General features: G+C 33.8%; 3 protein-coding genes across 4 annotated transcripts; 1 reads left to right on the top strand and 2 right to left on the bottom strand.

Moving 5' to 3' along the window:
- The first annotated feature begins 1,506 nt into the window (after positions 1 to 1,506).
- On the top strand, positions 1,507 to 6,251 carry LOC147403104 (calreticulin-like). The gene is made up of 14 exons (XM_086438561.1): positions 1,507 to 1,678; positions 3,143 to 3,250; positions 3,366 to 3,558; positions 3,652 to 3,910; positions 4,000 to 4,056; positions 4,169 to 4,216; positions 4,405 to 4,491; positions 4,755 to 4,812; positions 4,949 to 5,016; positions 5,108 to 5,203; positions 5,292 to 5,339; positions 5,692 to 5,721; positions 5,810 to 5,905; positions 5,997 to 6,251. The coding sequence occupies exons 1-14, from the start codon at positions 1,579 to 1,581 to the stop codon at positions 6,006 to 6,008; spliced, it is 1,260 nt and encodes a 419-aa protein (XP_086294687.1). The 5' UTR covers positions 1,507 to 1,578; the 3' UTR covers positions 6,009 to 6,251.
- Positions 6,252 to 9,493: 3,242 nt separating this feature from the next.
- Positions 9,494 to 11,909, bottom strand: LOC147403103 (uncharacterized). The gene has a single exon (XM_086438560.1). The coding sequence runs from the start codon at positions 11,821 to 11,823 to the stop codon at positions 9,703 to 9,705; it is 2,121 nt and encodes a 706-aa protein (XP_086294686.1). The 5' UTR covers positions 11,824 to 11,909; the 3' UTR covers positions 9,494 to 9,702.
- Positions 11,910 to 13,233: 1,324 nt separating this feature from the next.
- LOC147403102 (uncharacterized) lies at positions 13,234 to 16,503 on the bottom strand. Of its 2 annotated transcripts, none has more exons than XM_086438558.1 (7): positions 16,304 to 16,501; positions 16,140 to 16,211; positions 15,354 to 15,421; positions 15,123 to 15,270; positions 14,135 to 14,215; positions 13,922 to 14,023; positions 13,234 to 13,448 (listed from the first exon to the last, which is right to left on the bottom strand). In XM_086438558.1, the coding sequence occupies exons 1-7, from the start codon at positions 16,454 to 16,456 to the stop codon at positions 13,374 to 13,376; spliced, it is 699 nt and encodes a 232-aa protein (XP_086294684.1). In that variant the 5' UTR covers positions 16,457 to 16,501; the 3' UTR covers positions 13,234 to 13,373. The 2 variants fall into 2 exon arrangements, 1 of the variants encoding a protein (XP_086294684.1); XR_015177393.1 differs by lacking the exon at positions 13,234 to 13,448 and adding an exon at positions 13,486 to 13,794 and having other exon boundaries at positions 13,829 to 14,023; positions 16,304 to 16,503.
- Positions 16,504 to 22,569: the final 6,066 nt, after the last annotated feature.

Genomic DNA, 22,569 nt, shown 5'->3' with positions numbered 1-22,569 from the left:
CCCTCACATGTCCTGAGAATATTATGAGGTGTTCGGAAATGGTTGAAGTAGTTGAATAGGAGGATCACTATGACTATAGCCCTTGGTAGATTTACCAAAGACGAAAATGATTTATTTGATATTATGGATGACTGATTGATGATACCAGAGATATGAGTCCAAAACATGTCAACCACCGAGTTGTTGAACTCATTGAAAACAAACTTACCAATCAAAAAAATCAGCAAGGCAAAAATACACCATCAAAATATTTTATCACTATATTTGTCATATTATTCTCGTTGTTTTTCAATATTTTCCCTTTTTCTAATATTTTGTTTTTAGTGTTATTCTAGGTTTATATATATTCATATTTTTTTTTTCTTTGGCTTTTCACTATTTTATGGGGTTTTCATTACATTTTTTGAGTTTTCATTATTTAATTTATTTTCCATCATTCTTTTTTGTTTTAATGTTTTTTACCTAATTTATTTATTTTTAAATATTTTCATTTTTTTTTTCTTAAATAATCGCCCCTCATTTTGTCACAATCTTACCAACTCGACAATCTCAGATATGACAACAACAAAACTGGGAGTAGTGAGTTGCCTTATGGCTTTTGGCAAGACCATTGAGACGTAGGATGCTTCCAGATAGGAGAGACTCATCCACGAGGTTGTGAAATTATTTGCTCATGTCAAGGGCAACAATCACCCAAACATCCACCGTAAAGGCCATGCTAATATCAATCAGAGCAAAGAAGCTCTAAGGTCCACATGTATATTCCCTCTATTAATCTATATGGTTTTGGGCATGAATAAATAGAGATGGGTGCAATGGTGAAAAAGGAACGATGATTATCTTCACACCTGTGAGTTTTTTTTAGGGTGAATCTCCATTTTGTGTGTTGAATATGACGAAATTTCATGTCTAGTATAATGTTCATTATAATCTCCAAAACATGTTTTTTTAATAAATTCATCCTTTTTTATGATCAACGTGAATTCATCAATTTTATGAGCGAATTTGTTGATTATAAAAGTGATTAATTCATTTGGAAAACACATGTATTGAAAATTAAAATGAACGGAATTTTGTCATAAATGAAATTCTATTGTTGGTGTGCAATAATAAAAATTGATGTGGCTATGGAAGTAAATTTGCATTACAAAAGTTATGCCGTGCAAACTTTTACAACGTTTTTTTAGCGCAACAAACAGGGTCTTAATGGTAGCACTTCCTTACTCGAGTGACAATACACTCGAGTTCTTATTGGTCATAGTGTGCTGTCGATGGTGGTGTTGACCAATAGAAATTCGAGTGTTCTTTACTCTCCATTAGTTGAGCGAGTGAGAAAAGAAAGAAACCACTTTCCTCATAGATAGAATGACAATATCGTAAATTATGTTAAAAAAAAGGTTATTTAACCTATACTTTCTACCCCTGTAATACCCTTCGGACTTCAATCTCTTATAAAATCCAGTTTATTACTGTAAATGATCACGAATAGGATTCCTATATTATTCGCACATCTACACAGAGCTCGCGTCGACTAAAGCCTTTCAACCTCTCTCGATCTCTTTCGTTGTCTCTGAAACAATGAGGTTTTCGAAGAAAAACCCTAATCTTCTTGGCCTCATCGCACTTTCTCTCCTCGCGATCGCTACTGCAGAAGTGTTCTTTGAAGAACGCTTCGAAGGTATAATAGATCACAGAAAATCTTGATTTTTCCATTTTGTTTGCTCCTTTTTGTATCAATATTCATGCGCATTTAATCAACTTCTGGTTTTCTGGTTTTTATGTATTCGATCTGTGTTGATTATGATCTCGTCGACGAATATCGAATTTTTAAGCATTTTATATTTCGATCTTGTTGGTTATATGTAATTATCTCATCTATATGTTCAAGTTCGAGAGAAAATGTGCTAAAGATATGATTTTTAGTAGTAGATCTAAGAAGATCTCGTTATTGTCGATGATAATTGTATTTGTACCTGATTTAGTATTTAACTGATTCTGGATGTAAATGGTCGAGAGCATATATCGTATCCGAGATAAAGTGTTTTGGCTAGGATCAAGTTCATGGAAAAGTTCGTGAGGATGCTGGTCTTATCACCAGCTCAAACCATAGTTCTCTTTGATAGACTTATTTGAACTCAGTTTAGATCTGGGATGATTAGATGATGAAGACGGTCAAAATTCTGGTTTTTAACTAACGTAATGGAATTTCTTTTTTTGATAGATAAATGCAAATTGTACTATTGTGGTCGAAATGACATACAAGAGATTAGCCATGGAAAGTTGGCTAGCACCTATTTGAATTTGTGGGTATCAAAATAGAATTAGTTCCTGGATGCTTTCCCAAGTTCTATTTACTTTTTCATTATGTTCAAATACCCAGTAATCATCACGTTATATAGACTAGGTGATAGATTCATCTGAAAGTTCAATCTTTTTATTGTATTGTATTCCGATGCTAAGGAAGATTGACTAGCATCAAATTGAATTTGTGGGTATCAAAATAGAATTACTTCCTGGATTCTTTCATAAGTTCTATTTACTTGTTCAAATACCCAGTAATCGTTGTGGTTTATAGACTAGGTGATAGACTCATCTGAAAGTTCAATCTTTTTATTGTATCATATTCCGATGCAATGGAAAATTGGCTAGCATCTAATTGAATTAGTGGGGTATCAAAATAGAATTAGTTCCTGGGTTCTTTCATAAGTTCTATTCACATGTTCATTGTGTTGTTCCAATACGCAGTATTCATCTTGGTTTATGGACTAGGCGATAGATTTTTCTGAAAGCTCAATCTTTTTATTGTATTGTATTCTGATGCATGTGGGTCTTATATGGCATAATCATGGAGATCATTGCCCAAGTACATCTACGCCACATCAAAACCTTAATACTTTTTATTTGATACAATGAATGCTTGCTGTGTATCTGGATGGTGTATGTTGGATTACTAGGGTTAGATCAAGTAAACGATAATCTGAAAGATATGTTATTTCTTGTTAATTTCTTAGGGTAATTGATTACAGTTTGATGTGACCATTCTATTGGAACTTGTATATGAATCTCCTTCAATTACATGCATCTTTGAAGTTTTAGTTGAATGATCTTGAATTGTATTTCTATTCATTGGTGAAAAATGAAGATGGATGGGAGAATCAATGGGTTACGTCTGATTGGAAGAAGGACGAGAACATGGCTGGGGAGTGGAATTATACTTCTGGTAAATGGAATGGAGATCCTAATGACAAAGGTACTCGTTTTTGGATTTTGGGTTCTCTTTGATCTTTGATAGGTTTTTGGTGCTAGGCTCTTTGGTAAATTGGGTGATAATTTTTTTTAATGCAAACTTCAATGTTTTGGTACAGGTATCCAAACCAGTGAGGACTACAGGTTCTATGCTATTTCAGCCGCGTTTCCTGAGTTCAGTAACAAGGATAAGACCTTGGTTTTCCAATTCTCAGTTAAACATGAGCAAAAGCTTGATTGTGGTGGTGGCTACATGAAGTTGCTCAGTGACGACGTTGATCAAAAGAAGTTCGGTGGTGATACCCCCTATAGGTAATAATATTGGAGTTCCTCACCATGTTTTCTATTAGTTCTCCTACTTAAACAACTTGACTTGATAAAACAATTATGTATTGTGGACTACAGTATCATGTTTGGGCCAGATATATGTGGGTACAGCACCAAAAAGGTTCACGCTATTCTTACACGCAATGGAACAAACCACTTGATCAAGAAGGATGTTCCTTGTGAGACTGACCAGTTGTCTCATGTGTATACTTTCATCCTCAAACCGGATGCTACATATAGCATTCTTATCGATAATGTAGAGAAACAGTCTGGAAGTTTATATACCGATTGGGATATTCTGCCCCCAAAGAAAATCAAGGACCCCGAAGCCAAAAAAGTAGGTTCTTCTAACTGATAGTTGTCCAGCTCCCTTTCAGATTGAGTTTTGTGTTGAATTTTAATATTGAATTATGCATTAATGAACAGCCCGAAGATTGGGAGGATAAGGAGTTTATTCCTGACCCTGAAGATAAGAAGCCAGAGGTATTCTCAGTCTTATTTTAGAAAATTATTGTAGTTCTTACTGCTGATCGTATTTTAACTTCTAATGAATTTCTTTACTAATAAGACTAAACTGTTTTTTATGTGTTCAAAGGGGTATGATGACATCGTAAAAGAGATCCCTGATCCTGAGGCCAAGAAGGTAGTTGATTCAGAATTTCTTAATGGCTACTTATAGACCTTGTATGGAAGGCTTAGAAAAACTTTACAAATTTATGTAGTATTCAAATTTTCAGAAGCATTATAATTTTTTGAGGAGATTTTTTTCTAAGCTTCCATTCAGGGATTTATGTAGCTCACTTAACTAAAGGACATGCTTCACTAATGTAGCCAGAAGATTGGGATGATGAGGAGGACGGTGAATGGACAGCCCCAACCATCCCCAACCCCGAATATAAGGGTCCATGGAACCCAAAGGTTTGTGATTTCTATAATCATCCAATTTCTATTCATCTAATCATCCAATTGTGGGTCTTTTGTTTCATTAGAGTTTGGTATTTATTGAAGCAAAAGGGATCTTCTTTGAAGACCTTTTGGTGTGGTGGGGTTGGGTTTGTAATTGTTTGGGAAGTTCTTGACAGTTTTTTCACATTGTTCGCTTTTATTGTTTTCTTTATTCATCATTTTTTTATGGAGTTTTAGGATTCACAATTTTCCTGAGTGCTTTGTTTTTCTTGCAGAAAATAAAGAACCCAAACTACAAGGGAAAATGGAAGGCTCCAATGATCGATAACCCAGGTTCTTTATAATGCTTCACGAACATTTCAAATTATGTGTGTTTCTTGTTGATGTTTAATCATCAAGTTAAGTTTGTTAAATATATGCCACTGATTAAATTTGTTATATATAATTAACGTTTACAATTATTGTACAGATTTCAAGGATGACCCAGAAATCTATGTTTACCCCAAATTGAAATATGTGGGCATTGAATTGTGGCAGGTGAATCTGTTCAAACTTTTCTAGCACTGTTATTCACACAATTTAAAATTTGATTACTTATTAATCAAAATATGCTCATGTTCATGTTCAGGTAAAATCAGGGACAATGTTTGACAATGTCCTACTTTCCGATGATCCGGATTATGCAAAGAAGCTGGCCGAAGAAACATGGGGCAAGCAGAAAGATGTATGATGCATTCTGCCTTTGCATGTATTTGACCTTCTTAGAAAATATTAACAGTTGTTAATTCATTTTGAGGTCTTGGATTTTGCAGGCTGAGAAGGCAGCGTTTGACGCAGAAGAGAAAAAGAGAGAAGAGGAGGTATATCGGCTAGTCCAATGTTCTTTCCCTTTTCAGTTGGTTTTGATGAGACTTCATTGCGATAAACATGAACATATTTTACTTAAATTATGGATCGATCAATAACCCACCTGAGTATTGTTTAAAAAAAGGTGGTTTTGTTCTTAGTTCTTTGTTCATCTCTTTCTTGGAAAATTGCCAAAATTTTCTCGATGGATTATGGTTGGACTTGAGCACAGAGATGATCCGAGTTGGGGGGCAACTTTTTGAATTATACATTAGTGTAGACTTAGTAATTGGCAAAAGCACAGTAATGAAACAATGTCCATGTTTGGTTATTTTGTTTTTTAACTCCTGTCTTTTATCATTTCAGGAATCAAAGGACGATCCAGCCGATTCAGATGTAATCTCCTTGATTATCTTTTTTTATTTGTTCTGTTCACCAAAATCTTCAATCTGTCTATCTAAAACATTATGAACATTTCTAACAGGATGACAAGGCAGATGATGAGGATGATGAGGATGCAGAAGGTGAGACCGAAACAGATGTAGAGCCCAAGGAGGATGCAGATGAAGAAGAAGTACACGTATGTTCTATTTTCTATTATCTTTGTTGAATCAACACATTGCCATTCTTCTAATTTTCATATCAACCTTTTTCCCTTTATGTTTTTACAGGATGAACTGTAGGGAGAGAGCTCTGCAGACAATTCTTGTGGTGATTTGTTTTGGAGAAAATTTTTCCATAATTATCTTTATTTGTCTTTTAGTTGTAGGAATTAATCTTGAGGGAAAGAAAGTTGAGATTGGACACTAAATGTTTGGCTGATTAGATTACATGCAGTGTGACTGTTCCTTTCAGGCACAAAAACTAGTATCAGAGAAGCAAATAACATTAAATGATATTCCTATGCCCCCTTGCATTTTTATCCAGTGATTTGGGGGTGATGCTTAGTATTATTATTGCCTTTGTTGAATGTGGTTAGGCCGTGATCTTTTATTTAGAATAAAAAAAAAAGAAAAAAAAGGGGATGATTCATGGCGTTATCGCTTTATGCTCTCTTCAGCCCTATTACATTATAATAGTCTGTTCAGACAGTGAACTGTATCGTTTTGGAGAGCTTTTGAGGTAAAATATGAAGTGGTCAGCAGTTGTTATTCTGTACTTATTTGTGCCCAACAATTTGTTTGAATTCAATTTAGATGGGTTGGTATTTGAATATGTCATCATCATCATCGAAAAATGGGTCCTTAAGGCCGTCTATGTAAGTCCTTTTGAATCTGTAAATCTTCTATTCCAAGTGTGTTAAGTTAATACACCCCTCTTATGGTCTTGGTACATAGGTTTTTAGGTCTTTCTCATTGGATATAATTTTTGTATTCTTTGAAAGGTCGTCTGGGGATAGGGATAGGGTTAGGTATACCCTCTATCAGCAAATAAGTAAAAAAAAACGCTTAGAACCTCACAATGGAGTGGTTGCTCTCCTTTTACAGTTCACCAGTACACCAGGTGTTTAAGAAAGTTCAACTTTTTCAATAAAATAAGACGTTAGAAAATTGGTTGACCAACTGGTTGGACCGTTCCCAATTTTCCCTCCCAAAGTAGGATTGTAATTGGCTTTATGCATGCAATGTCAAGCATGCAGTGAGTATGCAAAGATTGATAACTTTGAATTAGGATCCTATTTCAAAGTTAAAGATTTGAATCTAATAAAGCTTTATTTATGATCCAAAAGTTCTTTGGATTCTACAGCCTCTAGATGGTACAGATAAAATTAAATTAGAACTGATTATGCAGAAAATTGCTTAAAATTGCACACATTCAGTGAAAGTAGTTGATTAGAGTCTCGTTTAGAATGAATGTACAAGTTGAAGGTGCTAAAAGAATGAGAGGACCCAAAAATAATGTGAATGAAGATGGTGAAAATGAATATGAATATGAACACTTTCAATAATGGGTTGAGATATGATTGAATGGATCTTTGGGATGAAACTTTGATGTTAATGATCATAATCCAAATATCAAACTCTATGAAGTTGAGGCATCCCTCATGCTTAACCAGGTGGTACTTGCTAGTTGATATGTGGGGACATAAAATCCACATTCTTTAGAATTTGCACTACTCACATAGTTTTGTAAAATCTTTGTTGATTTACCTATTTTGCAATTTATTTGAAAAATTGATTTTACCTGAACGATCCAAATCCTAATTATTTAGCAAAATTTACGTAGAGATACTCCAAGGGAATATTGACAAATCATTTACCCCAAAAGACCTCTCTAAAGGGAAAAGCATAATTATGCATATAAGAGAGGGAATATTGACAAATCATTTACCCCAAAAGACCTATCTAAAGGGAAAAGCATAATTATGCATATAAGAGGGTCACAGGCCGAATTGGGGCACAATACGTGAGCACGTGACACCTAGGAGCAGAGGCAAATAACACAACACTCACTCATGGGGCTTAAAATAGGTTGGATTTTATTCGAAATCTGAGTGACCCGAATCTAATTTTTAGCGGATTTGGATTCTCAAATATATTCGAATTCAAATATGGATTCTCAACAAATGAATATTAGGTATAGTGGTCAAAGCATTTTTTCAAAAAAGGAGAAGTTTTGAGTTCAAATCACATTTAAGCCACGTTTTTTAATAAATTACTTTGTAATGGTTTGAAATTATCTGACCTGACTGACCCAAAGGTCGGATCAGCTCCAGATATGAGTTTAATGAAAGTAAAAAAACGGTTATGGTTTGAGCTAGTAGGATCTGAGTCAGACACGGATCCGGATTTGGACCTAGAAAAAATCCGGATATGAATATGGGTAGACACATATCCGACTTGAACCCAATTTGTTTAAGTCTTATTCACACCCACTCTCACACATCAGGGTGGCAAATTTCTTCAAAGAGACTTAAAACCGTGATTTATACAAACCTAGCGCTTTAATACCATGTTGACTAACCAACTACTCCAAAAGACCAATCTAATGAAGAAGGGGAGAACTATGAATATAAGAGGGTCATGGGTCGAACTAAGACACAATACGTGAGCATGTGACACCCAGGAGTGGAGTAGGATAACATAACACTCAACAGAAAATATATCTATTCCTCAACTTGAAACAATGTTACGTTCTTGTGGGAGAAATACAAGACATCTGTAGAATTCTTGACAGGTGGGGTGAAGGAATAAAGAGAAAACTATGAAATAGCTAGAAAAATATCAACTAGTGGATAAAGGCTGGTGTTAGAGCAGTGAATATCGTGTGTGAATGAATGAAATCAATTAAGTAACCAGAGTTTTTGTTAAGAAATTTTGAGAACACTTTAGGAATAACTATTGCTTGAGGTCCAAAGGCTTCTGAATTTTCAGAGTGATTTGGACTTGGGAAGTACCTATGTTCTGGTTTTTTTTTATTTTATTGGCAGCCGAATTAGAATGTGAGGAGGCTTATTAGTGAATTTACAGATGATATTAATGTCTGATATTTAACTCAGAATGATGGGTTAAATCTTAAACATCAATAAACTACTAATTTTTTTTGTGTTTGATCATAGTTATTCCATAGATAAACTCCTTAATAAGTTAATCCTTGCAACTCTTCAGCATTATAAAACTGTTTCCAATAACTGAAAAATAATGACTGAAATGGTCAGTATGACAATTCCATCTTGAGAAATGGTTCCTTTCCCCACCAAACTAGATGTGTGGTTCCTCCTAACATTGCAAATGAAGTAACTCTTTCTTATTGGGGTTTCTTCTAAATCTTCCAACCATTGGGGTCCACAGATGCTTCCTCTAGTTTGCTTGAACTAACTTTGAAAGAAACCAAGGACCTCTTCTATCAACAACCTTTATCCCAATATCCTGAAAAGCTACAAAATTTCAACAGCAACCATGAACTCTTGAATCAACAACTTAGTCTCAATATCCCAAACAACAGCTACAAAATTTCAACACCAGCCTCTAAAGAGCTATTTCCCTCAGCTTTAAGTTTCATTGCAAGGAACTATGTTAAACACAATACCAATGAGAATAGACCATAAAGCAACAGTTGAACATGTGGTGAACAACTTGACACACAATCTCTATTGTATTACCATAATGGCTGTCATATTTTTTGCATTCAACAACATGCCTATTGAAGTGAAGGAGAGAACAAGAAAAACAAATGGGCATCACTTGAGCTATCTGAAACAATGATAAAATAACATAAAAGTAAAACAACTGAAATTGCTCATCACAATAAGAAGACAGATGGATAAAAGTAGAGTTGCAAACACTATACAGCACGAGAAACAGTACAAATCAGTATATATGATAAATGAAGTGTATAGAAAGCCAAACCAGTATAGTTTTGAATCTAATAATGAACTCAAGCAACCTGTCGTCCACTTTGATCGGGATCTCTTCTCTTAACTCTTTTCCTCATCATATCAGACCACCTTGCAAACACATTGGAAACCTCAAACTTCCCTGAGAACTTCATCTTTTGGGCCAGTTCCTCAAGTATGTCTGGCTTCCCGGCTCTAGAGAAATCTGCAGCAAATTTATTGTAATCGAGCTGAGGAGCCTTCATCCCTTTATCTATCATCTCCTCTATGTATTTACAAGCCTCCTCTGCTCTCCCATGCCTTATAAGACCACCAATGAAAACAGTATAAGAGTTATCATCGGGGCAACAACCCTTCTGTCTCATCTCCTCCCAAACTGCACAACCCATCTCATAATTTTTCGCTTGGAAGTAAGACTTCATCATCATGTTATAGGTATGTAATGTGGGTTGATGTCCACCATGAATCATCTTCTTGTAAATTCTAACTGCATCATCACACATTCGTCGATTGGTCATCAATTTGATAAGAGCATTATAGGTCCGCCCGTCAGGAGGACAACCCTTCTCTTTCATCTCTTTCAACAATCCATAGACCTTATCCATCTTCTTTTGGTTTCCAAACCCAACAATCAAACAAGTGTAAACCGCAGGGTCCGGATGGCAACCAACATCAAGCAACTCATCAAAATACTCGACAGCTTCTTCAATCTTGTTTCCCTTGCACAAATCCCTAATCAATATAGTGTAGCTTCGAACATTTGGAGGGGGACCCTTGGCCTTCATGAGCTCAAACAACTTGATTGCTTCAGATCTCCTTCTACCCTTTAACAATCCTTCAAGCATTATGTTATGAGCGATAATGTCCGGTTTCATACCCTTATCAATCATCTCATTCCACACCCTCCCCGCTTCCATTAAATTCTTCACCTTGCACCAACCAGCGAGGAGAACTGAATAAGTTCTTAAATCCGGTGTAAAACGACCCTTCAACTTCTCGAACAAAGCTTGAGCTTCCTTCCCGAGCTTCGCCCTCCCCAAGGCATCAAGTAAGCAATTGAATGTATCCACCCCCGCTTTGAAATTATGCCTTTTCATCAAATCAAAATTTTCAATAGCTTTCTTCATCTCTCGTGCGGCCGCAAAGGCTCTAATTGCAATACAGAATGTCTCGATGGTTAGAAACCCCTTCTTCCCCATCTCTTCAAGCATTGCTACCATGCTCTCAAACTGCCTAGTTTTTCCAAGAATTCCCATCATAGAATTATACGTCCTCGAATCATGTTCAAAGCCAGGCCTTTGTTCAGCCCAGCAGAAGAACCGAAATGCTGGCCTTCGGGCATGCTTAAACCTAGCCAACACATCCACTACAAGATCATGAGAGAGATCAATACCACATTGATCAAGAACCGCTTCCATATTCCGATCGGATGCAAACAATTCTTCGATCACCTTGCACACTCTCTCCACCTCACTTGGATCAGCTTTAGACCCAAAATTCTCACCCTCACCCTCACCCTCACGCTCACCATTACCATCATTATCATCCTCATTTTCTTCCTTTTCTTCCTCCGTATCTGAGTCTACATTTGAAACCCTAGAAAAGGCTCTCAAATTTGAACCCCTAAAATTCAAACTTAGCAATTTTCCTCGCAAAACAAATTCAAGCCTTTGAAGGCATGCAATTTTACCATTAAAATTACCAAATCGAAGATTAGGTGAAGAATTTAGATAATCAAAAAGGTTCAGAGATCTACAGATTCCACCATAGTTGATTTCTTCCTCTGTTTCTGTACCACCATTCGAAACCCTAGAATTCAAAGTTCGCATTTTTTCTTGTAAAAGAGAGTTGAGAGACTGTGAAAGGGAGTGTGGCAGAAGAGATGAAACTTCGCCACAAGAACGATAGATACGACAATGAAGAGAATAATGAAGAGGACGAGACAAGGGCAGAGAGATACCATTAAGAAGGCACATTTGCTGTCGACGAATCCATCCTTCTCTCGTTCTTCGTCTCTGATCTCCAGAGCATAGCTCGGTAGAGAAGTTGCAGACGAGGAAGTCATGGAAGCCGGATGTTGGAGAACTGATTTGAGACTCAAGAGAGTAAAAATGGCGACGAAAGATCGAATTTTTTATGAGTTTTCTTTGAAAGAGAGCCATTGTTCCGCCATTAATGGGGGAGAGAGAGACAGAGAGAGTTGGTGGTGGTGTTCCACTTGGACCTTGGAAGGAAGAACGGACGTTTTGATGTTTTTTTAGGTTACTTATACCCCTCCGGATTTTTGTAAATTACTTGAGATACCCTTATGATTTCAAATTGATGGCATACCCCTTGAATTATGCCTTTTATTAAAGACTAATGGAATGTGACGTAATTACCCTCCTCTTCAACCTCGTCTCAACCAGGAAAATTTTCCTTCAAAATGGCTTATGAGAAAATGATTTCTTCCCGATAATTCTGAGAGAAGAAAATCTTAAGATTTTTTCCTTTCGGACGGAAAAACATTTTCTTAAGGGAAAATTACTTAAAAGACTTTGTTAGAGGGATTTTTTTTTTCTAATTAGTCCCCGAATTTTAGGCGTTGCTTGACAGCCCATTTAGTAAACTTTTTATTTCTTAATGTTTACTCAACCTCATCTTAGCTTATAATATTTTTGAAATACCCAAACTACCCATTTTTTCATTTTCTTCACATCCTTCGATTTTCCAATGATGATTCTAATCATTTTCAATGATTTTTTTTTATCATGAAAGATGAATTGAAATGATATATTTCTAATTATGAACATTTGGATGTATTTTTTTTATTTATTTTGATGATTTTATAACAAACAATAAAGAACGAAATTGAGATTCAAAAAAACTTATATAATGTCGAGCTTACCACTTTTAATTTATTGTCGAGTTTACTCCTTTTTATTGTAAAATTGCCAATTTTATTTATTGTTGAGCTCACCAATTTTTATTGTTGAATTCAACAATTAAAAAAAAAAAAAAATTGTAGAACTCAACAATAAAAGTGTTGAACCCGAAAATAAAAAGTGATGAGCTTGATGCTGGTAAAACCCATCTATTTTTTTTTTTTTTTTTTTTGTTAAATTTTTTCAACTAAAAGACATGGAAAAATCGACTAAAAACTTGACATAATGACTTGTGTAGATGATTTCAAACCAAAAGAACTATCCTTGATCGATTTTCATCCAAAAGCGAAACAAAAATTGAAAGAAAATAGAAGAGAAAGAAAAAAAACCAAACTTTTTTACTTCTTCTTCTTCTTCTTCTTCGTCTCTTCATGGTCATTGTTTTTTATTTTATTTTACATTACAAATTATCAAATCATCCTGAGGAATCATCTAGGATCATTGTCCCCAAGTGGTCTGAATCCCAATGCCCGTCACAAAATGAGGGGTAGGGATGACAATAATACTTCTCTCTAAGAACATAGACATGGATCTATTCTAATAATTTAAATAGAGGAACCAATTGAGTTTAGACAAAAGAATTATAAATCAAAGAATTACATTAATTCAGATTTTGTGCCTTTAAATTTCTTTGCTGAGAGAAGAAAGTTTAACATGATATCAATATACTTTAATATTTCTTTTCAATTTGCAAAACAGGGGAAGATATAAGAGCACAAGTATAATGCTCTGATACACCCAAAAATTAAAAAAATGTACAAAGAACTAAAGAATCATTAGGACTGTCTTCATACTGTCGGATTCTGCAGCTCATTTTCTTCGTCATCGTCTTGGAACGGTGAATTATTATGAGAATCAGACTCCTAATATCCAAAAAAAATAAAATTGAGTTAGATCAAAGCTAACTATAAACTTGTGTCCATATTGATTTTTTTTTTTTTTTTGGGTGATAAATCCTACAAACTACAACTATACAGACCAATTATAAAAGCAGTACAGATTAATAGGATTAAGTCGCTTGGGCAATCTTTAATCTACATTAACATTTACTTCGGAATGACTCCCATTTGGGGTGTGTTTGGTAACGAATTTCAAGTTGCCCGTCAAAAGCATAACAAACGAAAGACAATTCCTAACCTTTTGGGAGTTAACTAAAAACGGGTTTCGGGTTCCCAGTAAATTGGTGCAGTTCAACTTAACTTTCATCACCTAATAATACTCCAGTAAATTGGTGCAGTTCAACCTAATAATACTCCTTTAATTATATAATTTGAAACTCTATGGTCATGTAAATAGATTATCCATTTAAAATGTAGGAAAGAATTTAAGAACTAACATGATGATGATACCACTGTTGTAGGTTGTTTTGGATTGCTGCAAATGTTCGAACCATTATGTAAACTGGGAGAAGGATTCCAACAGATCTTAGAATAAATATCTGTAGATTTCACCAAAAAAAGGGGGGGAAATAAATATAAAGTCATGAACTAAAACAGTTTATCGATTAAAGATGAGATGCAAAAGGAGGTCTGGTTCATTAGATACTTACAGTGAGAAGTGTGAATGCGTAATGATCTGTTCCACTAGTTAACACATACAAGAGGTTTCGAACAAGCAAAAAGATTGAAAACTGCACAAAATGATTAGTAAAAAAAATATGAATTAATCTCTTTAACAAGCCAACATAAGGAATCAACCGAAATTCATTTTAACAGACATTATTTCAAAAATCAGCGTTTTAAACGGTACAATAAGCATCATATGGAAGCGTTATAGGACAATAAATGTGATAGGATTGGGGCATTGCTATTACAACATCCATTATAATGTTGATATTTGATTTTTTGGAAAATTACCAAAAGAGGGTTAATTTTTTTATTAATTATAATAAAGATTTCAATTTAAATTAATTTTACTAAAATGATTTAAAACATTTGACTGTCTGTTAAAACGTTGGACAGTCCAATGGCTTAAAGAGTTTTGGAGAAGATATTGGGCAATTCAACTCGTTGGACTGTCCAACATTTTAGTAACTCATTGGACAGTCCAACATTTTAACCTATAAATGGTTTTAAAACGTTGGACAGACTGACAAGCTATTAAAACTCTAGACAGTCTAGCGAGTTAAGCTGTTTTCTATAATTTTTAAAAGTTGGTATTTTTTTAATTGTTAACGTCAATATTTGTGTGTGTGTGTGTGTGCGTTATTTTTTATTTTTTTTGGTAATTTTCTGTTGATTGTGCAACAACCAATTCAGATTCTATAAAAAGATGTTAAAGATATATGATAGAGAAACAAATGGACTCTCTCTCTCTCTCTCTCTCTCACACACACACACACACAAAAGTATTTTGTGGGTCTCTACCTAGTACGCTAAGAGTCTAAGGCGTGGATGTCATTGTGATCACTACAGTAACATCGATGAAGATGGGTTTTTCTAGTCTGTGACGACCAACGACTCTAGTTTAACTCTTCTGTTGTGTATAATAAGTACACCAACTAATTCTGAAGGGATGATTTAATGAAGACTACTCACTGTTAAACCCACTGATCGAAAACAATTCTCGCTTCTTTCAACTTCAGGTGAGCATTCCGATTCGATAATTCCATCATCAAGGGCAACAATTGCCATTACTCTGCGATTATGTAGCTCCTGATTCTGCCTTGGAACCTCCAAGCTTGCTCTGTTTCATTTCAATTTGAAAAGTTAGTAGAAGTCCATAAATTATATCTCAATTTTCACTAATAGAAATTCAAGAATCAAAACCTGATCGTCAACGTAACATCGTCCACATGAGAATTTTTCAGGGGTATAGTGTACCCAGGTTCAAACTTCTGTAGGAAACAAAAAGTGAGAAACCAATAAACCTTCAAAATTCACCAAAAACATAAAAAATAAAAAATAAACAGGAAAGAAAGGAACCCAATTTGAATCAAAATAAGTTATGAAAGCAGCATAACCAAATTTCAAATTTCACAAAGAAAACAAGAGGAAAAGAAAGGCCTTTTTGCTACATAAAATCTTGGTTCTTGCTAAGACCATTAAAAATTAAAACCCTAGATATTAAAAAACAACAAAATCATACAACCAGAAAGTCCAATTCGAATCACAGAAAAAAAAAAAAAAAAAAACAAAAAACAAGAATAAATTTTTAAAACTGGTAAAAATTACCAGATAGGGACGCAGTGGTAATTTAACTTTTTCAAAATAAAAATATTTTACCAAACAGGTAAAAATGCTTCATAATCTAAGACAAATTATGAATATTTATTTTTTTTCAAACTGATGACATGCCCCTCTTGACCTCTATTGTAATTGACTAATAAAAATGATTAATAGTAATTTTGACATTTTCGATACCGTTTTGGTTAAGTTTCCAATAAACTAACAGCATACCCAACATTCAGTTTTCATCTCACAAAATAAAAAAATTTAAAAATAAAATAAAATAAGAGAAGAACAACATTTCAACCTGAAATTTTCATAATTTAAGGAGGAAAAAAAAAGATCTTTTTTTTTTTTTTTTTCTCTTAAAAACTGATGGATTCAAACCTGAAGACAGATTTCACAGGTCGTGTTGCCCTTCTCGTTGCACCACGTCTGTATACAAGCTCTATGTGCAAACTGAAAATAAAAAAAAATCAAACTTTCAGAAGAGATAGGATTTTAAAGAAATACATAAGAACAGATTCTACTGTTCCAGAGTTTTGAGGTACCTTAACAGTTCCAGAACAAGCACACGGAGCTTCCAAGCTCATCGAGCTCTCAATTTCTTCTTCATGGCAGATTCTACACTGTGAAATTGAAGAAGGAGAGATCAAATTCTCTACAAATAATACTGTTTCTCCGTCTCTCATCTCTATTTCCATTCTCTCTCTCTCTATCTCTCTCTCTCCCTGAGTTCAAATAAACTAACAAGATACGTGAAGTTTCCAAACTAACATTGGCATTTAAAAAGTGGCCAACGGTACCTGTTTGACTAAAACCAGTAGACTCGGTCCCGAGAAATTTCCAACACGAAGACTTTTGACAGTTTTGGTCAAACAAACCATAATTGAGATCAAGTTTATCCATCCGTCTCCCATCATTCAAATCCAATGGATAAAATTCATCCATCAGATTTGTGGGCCCACAGTCTAATCATATCTATACTCTTTGTAATTCCCATGCAATTAGATCTGATTTTCTTTCGAGAGTGGAGATTTGTAAATATCAAGTTAGTGAGGATTTTAACAGAGTTTAGACTCTTAGAAATAGAAATTGCATATCTCTATATTATGAATCTCATGACCTATATCATACTTACAGATACTAGCATGATGTGGATAGATGTCTTCTTATCGGTTCATATGTTATATTTAAGTTATCTAATTTGACGGATTAATTACTTTGTCAATTTAATCATTCTAATAAAATGATGTTAATGTGTCAAGTCAAATTACATATTTTTGTAAATGTACGTATATTGATAAATGAATTTTCACGTTTCTTGAAATGGCCTCTGACCACCACCCTTTGTGTTGTAAGCATCAAACTCTCAGAATTTTTTCGTACACACCATTAATGTATTTATCTTGATTGCTTTAATAATCTCGAAAACGATTCTACATCGAATTTGTTGAATAATGAAATCAGTAATCTTTCTTGAATATTGTAACAAATTTTCTTCGCTCCCATAAGACTAATTTCTGGTATGTAAATTCATCGAAGGTAGGGGAAACTTGACCTGAGAACATAATCAACATAGTCAATAATATCTAATTGTTGACATTATAATAATTTCTCAAATCTAAATAGCTAAAAAATCACAATTAGACCAAGTTCTCATGTATGTACATCAACATTGACTGAAAAAAAATGAGAAATTATCAAATCAAAGTGAATTGGGTCTTGAAATGTGAAGTATATTAAATTGGGGATAAGGGTATTGGAATTTGGTGATCCCGTACAATGTTGACAGTTGTCTTTGTCCCTCTTCTCTTCTTTGAAGATTCTACGTCACACAAATGGCATAAATCGAATGAATAAGACTAACAAGTTAAACTTCATGAACAATCCTTCCATTTCATATTATGCGTCGGCTGAGACTTTTGTGCTTATTTTCTTGTCCGTCCAAAAGACTCATACTATCCATGCCATCCCAAACAACTCAATTTGAATTGTGTGAAGTGTGAACATGCCGGCTCTATTCACTCTAATTGTCTTGTGTAGGGCTATCAATGGATCGGATCCGGGTCGATCCAATATAGATCGGACTTGGAATTAAGGGTGCCAATGGGTAGCCAATTTCCCAATTACTTGATGTAATCGACATCGATTAGTTGATTTTGGATCTATTATTATGGATTTGTTTTTTTTTTTTTTTAATTGATATGGATATTCATCCTAGGGATCTGATAGTAAATTTTTGACATTGTAAGCACGACATCCAAAAATTGAGATTTTATGTATATTTGGATAATGCAGACTTGAGTACTGTATTTGTAAGTGCACACAATATTTATAGACTACTCCTATGATGTTATTCAGTGCACATATCTTGTAATATGAAAATGATGAGTTAAATTCTTAATAAATTTGTAGGCTATTTTAAGTTTGAGTGTTAAAGAAGTTACAAGAGCACTCATGACAAATTCACCTATATGAGTATAAAAGTTTAACTACTTTAAACAGATAATTGATCATCTCTCTAAAATACTCATGAAAATCAGGATTTAAGTGTTTGACTGCAAAGCGCTACTCTTTGTCACTAATGAGTTAGATTATAATAAGTGTATATATAATTCCGATTTATTACATAAAATTTAAGTTCAAAGTTATAAGCTACTTAAATATCTTATAAACTTTGAATTATATATATAAGCCAAAAGTTCAAACCGTTAAGTACCTATGGTTATACTTATTATGATCATTCTGATACACATCCAGTTTACCTCTATTAATTAATTATTTTTTGAATCAAGTGGGGGATTGTTAAAATAAATGTTGATTAATATTTATTTAAAATTGATTCAAATAAAATTAATTTAGTTTATTTTAAAATGATATTTGAAAGTTACTTTATGGTTGGTGTACTTTTTGTTAAAGAAAAATAAGTATTTTTAAAAAGAACATTTCTATTGGTTAATAACTTTTCACATGGATTGAAATTTGTAAAAATTCTTTTTGGCTCCTTTTTCAAATATTTTATAAATCCCACATTGCTTTTTAAATGTTTTGGAGGGATTTTTAAACCTATAAATAAGAACCTATTCTCAACTCTTTCTTTATTCCAAAGACTCTCTCCTTGAGAGCTCCTAATGGCTTCAAGCTATATGGAAATTTAATAATTTGTTTTTATTTTATTTATAAATAAAAAATAAAAAATAAAGAAATAAAAGAATGGGTGTGATTTTTATAATTGTTATCTATTTATGGAGATCAATTATGTTAAAATAATAAATAAAAAAAAAAAAAAATTCTACAAAAAGAGGCATTCGTGTATCCAAGATTCTGTGTGACAGATTTTCTCAAAATAGTGCAAATTTTGAGGAAATATACAGTTGTGTTAGAACTGGGCTCTGTTGTATCCTGAAGACAAGTTCACCAACAACCCATATGTATCTTCGTGTTCAATCGGAGTGGGGGCGTCTGTTGTCTATAAGACAACGTAGATTACTACGTGCCTCAAAGTAATTTTTTCAAGTTCTATTTTTCTAACAAGTACAATTATCTTGAAAATAAATTTCAACCATTTGATTTTGTATTTACAAGATCAAGATCATGTGTTATTTCTTGAGTCAATGAAATCCGGTCCTAATGGATTGGGTTTGTTAAATATTAATCAATGAAATTATTATAATTGTGCATATAAGTTAAAATTATAATCTAAAGAGAATGTATAGTTTTTGTTTTTACTCAAAGGTGACGAGAGAGTTGATAGCACCACTTCGATTAGAAATACACTTTCATCCACTTATTACTAACCACTAATCAAAAATCTCGCCTGCCTAGTAAAATAATAGAAAAACTTCAGGTGCGATAGTAAATGGTGAACTCGACAGTAAATAAAAAAGTGGTGAGTTCACCAATAGTGAAGGACTATTAAGAAATAAAAAGTTTACTGAATGTCCTATCAAGTAGAGCTTAAAATGGTATGGATTTTATTTGAAATCCAAGAGATCTGAATTCGAATTTAGCAAATTTGGTTTGATCAAATATATTCAAATTAAAATATGGTTCGGATATGGGTTGATGTCCCTTGACCTGATTTCATCCCTATATATGTCAAAATCTAAATGATATATTACTTTGCAAGTTATATTGTCATATTTTTTAAGCTATCTTTTATCAACCAACAATAATTGAGTATAGTGAATAGTCAAGGCCTCTATTTAAAATGGAGAGGTCTTGAGTTTAAGTCATCATTTAATAATTTTATTTGATATAATTTTAAATGGTTTAACACTATCTGACCAGACCTGCCCAAATCAATTAATTCAACCGATCGTACCCGGATATGATTTTAATGAAAGTAAAATGGCTCGTATATAGTCTTAGCTAGTTTGATTCGAGTCGGATTCGGATAAAAATTTTGGATATGAATATGGACATACTCATATCCAACTTGAATCTAATCCATTTTAAGCCCTATTATCAAGTTATTGTGTAAAACTTAGGGACTATTTAAAAATAAATCCTTCACTAGAGTTGCGGTCTTAGTACATCACTGATATGGCAAGGGCACAAAACTGCACATCTTTTTTTCCTGTGTATCCTGATGAAAACGATCTATGGTTTTGTATTCTTTTTTATGTCAGCTGCCTACCCAATCGCGTACCATGATTGCATGCATTCATCACGACTCTAATGAAAAATGTAAGAAAACACATTGTGTTAGAAACATAATTTCTAATGTGCCCACTCAAATGAGAGAAATGCCAATCTCTCAACACACCAAGAATTATGTAAAAAGACAATTAAAATAAGGGTCCCGTTCAATGGCAAACTTTTTGGCAAAACATTTTTCAAAACATGAGTTAGAAGTTTTGGAATGGGCTGATTTTTGGTGAGGATGATCTCTACGGTGAAGAAACCATCATCACAAAAAATCAGCCCATTCCAAAACTTCTAAGCCCATCAAAAATAGTTTACAAAAAATGGACGGTCCACGATTTTTCAACTTGTAAACATGGGTTAGAAGTTTTGGAATGGGCTGATTTTTAGTGAGGATGATCTCCTCACCATAGAGATCATCCTCACCAAAAATCAGCCCATGATCACCTCACCGTAGAGATCATCATCACCAAAAATCAGCCCATTCCAAAATTTCTAACTCATGTTTTGAAAAATGTTTTGCTAAAAAATTTGCCAAAAAGTTAGCCATTGAACGCTACCCTTAAAATAATATCTATTAATTAATAAAGGATTACAAACTTTTTATAAATAAAGAGTCTTATTCTTAATAATTTACCAATTCTACTCTTACTATAAATAGAAATAAAATTTAAATAAAATAGAGTCCTAAGAACAACTCCAACAAACTCTCTAGGTGTCAGAGTTAAAGTAGTTAACTCAAAATCGAGACAAAGTCTTGTTGCATTCAGTCAAGTGTTTGATTCAAAATTATTAAATAATATAAAAATATAAAAAAAAATACTTTTCTTACTAACTTGGTAAAATTTGAAGTCTTATTAAGGGTTGTTGGGCCCATATGGATCATCACATTGACAATCAACCACATCTTTCTAAATTTTATGAAAATACTTATATTCACAAATATATATATATAGGGTCCCGTTCAGCAACAAACATTTTGGCAAAACATTTTTCAAAACATGAGTTAGAGGTGTTGGAATGGGCTGATTTTTGGTGAGGTTGATCTCTATGGTGAGGAGATCATCCTCACCAAAAATCAGCCCATTCCAAAACTTCTAGCCCCAGTTTACAAGTTGAAAAATCGTGGACCGTCCATTTTTTGTAAATCATTTTTGATGGGGTTAGAAGTTTTGGAATGGGCTGATTTTTGGTGATGATGATCTCCTCACCGTAGAGATCATCCTCACCAAAAATCAGCCCATTCCAAAACCTCTAACCCATGTCTTGAAAAATGTTTGTTGCTGAACATTTCCCATATATATATATATATGGGAAATGTTCAGCAACAAACATTTTTCAAGACATGGGTTAGAGGTTTTGGAATGGACTGATTTTTGGTGAGGATCATCTCTACGGTGAGGAGATCATCATCACCAAAAATCAGCCCATTCCAAAACTTCTAACCCCATAAAAAATGGTTTACAAAAAATGGACGGTCCACGATTTTTCAACGTGTAAACTGGGGCTAGAAGTTTCGGAATGGGCTAATTTTTGGTGAGGATGATCTCCTCACCGTAGAGATGATCCTCACCAAAAATCAGTCCATTCCAAAATCTCTAACCCATGTTTTGAAAAATGTTTTGCCAAAATGTTTGTTGCTGAACAGGACCCTATATATATATATATATATAGGGTCCCGTTATTTGGCCAATAGTTTGGCAAACACTTTTTCAAAACATGGGTTAGAGGTCTTGGAATGGGCTGATTTTTGGTGAGGATGATCTCTACGGTGAGGAGATCATCCTCACCAAAAATCATCTCATTCCAAAACTTCTAGCCCCAGTTTACAAGTTGAAAAATTGTGAACCGTCCATTTTTTGTAAATCATTTTTGATGGGGTTAGAAGTTTTGGAATGGGCTGATTTTTGGTGATGATGATCTCCTCACCGTAGAGATCATCCTCACCAAAAATCAGCCCATTCCAAGACCTCTAACCCATGTTTTGAAAAATGTGTTTGCCAAATTGTTGGCAAAATAACGCTACCCATATATATATATATATATATCATTTTTGAGTTTGATCCAAATGTTGAAATGGACGGCCATTGAACTCCCAAACTTTAAAATTATAAATCACAATGAAAAATGATATTTTTATTTTTTATTATTATTATTTTTCATTTTC

The sequence above is a fragment of the Akebia trifoliata genome, chromosome 4, assembly GCF_017979445.1.
Source record: "Akebia trifoliata isolate Shusen 1 chromosome 4, ASM1797944v1, whole genome shotgun sequence".
Taxonomy (NCBI): Eukaryota; Viridiplantae; Streptophyta; class Magnoliopsida; order Ranunculales; family Lardizabalaceae; genus Akebia; species Akebia trifoliata.
This window is presented reverse-complemented; position numbering and strand designations above follow the sequence as displayed.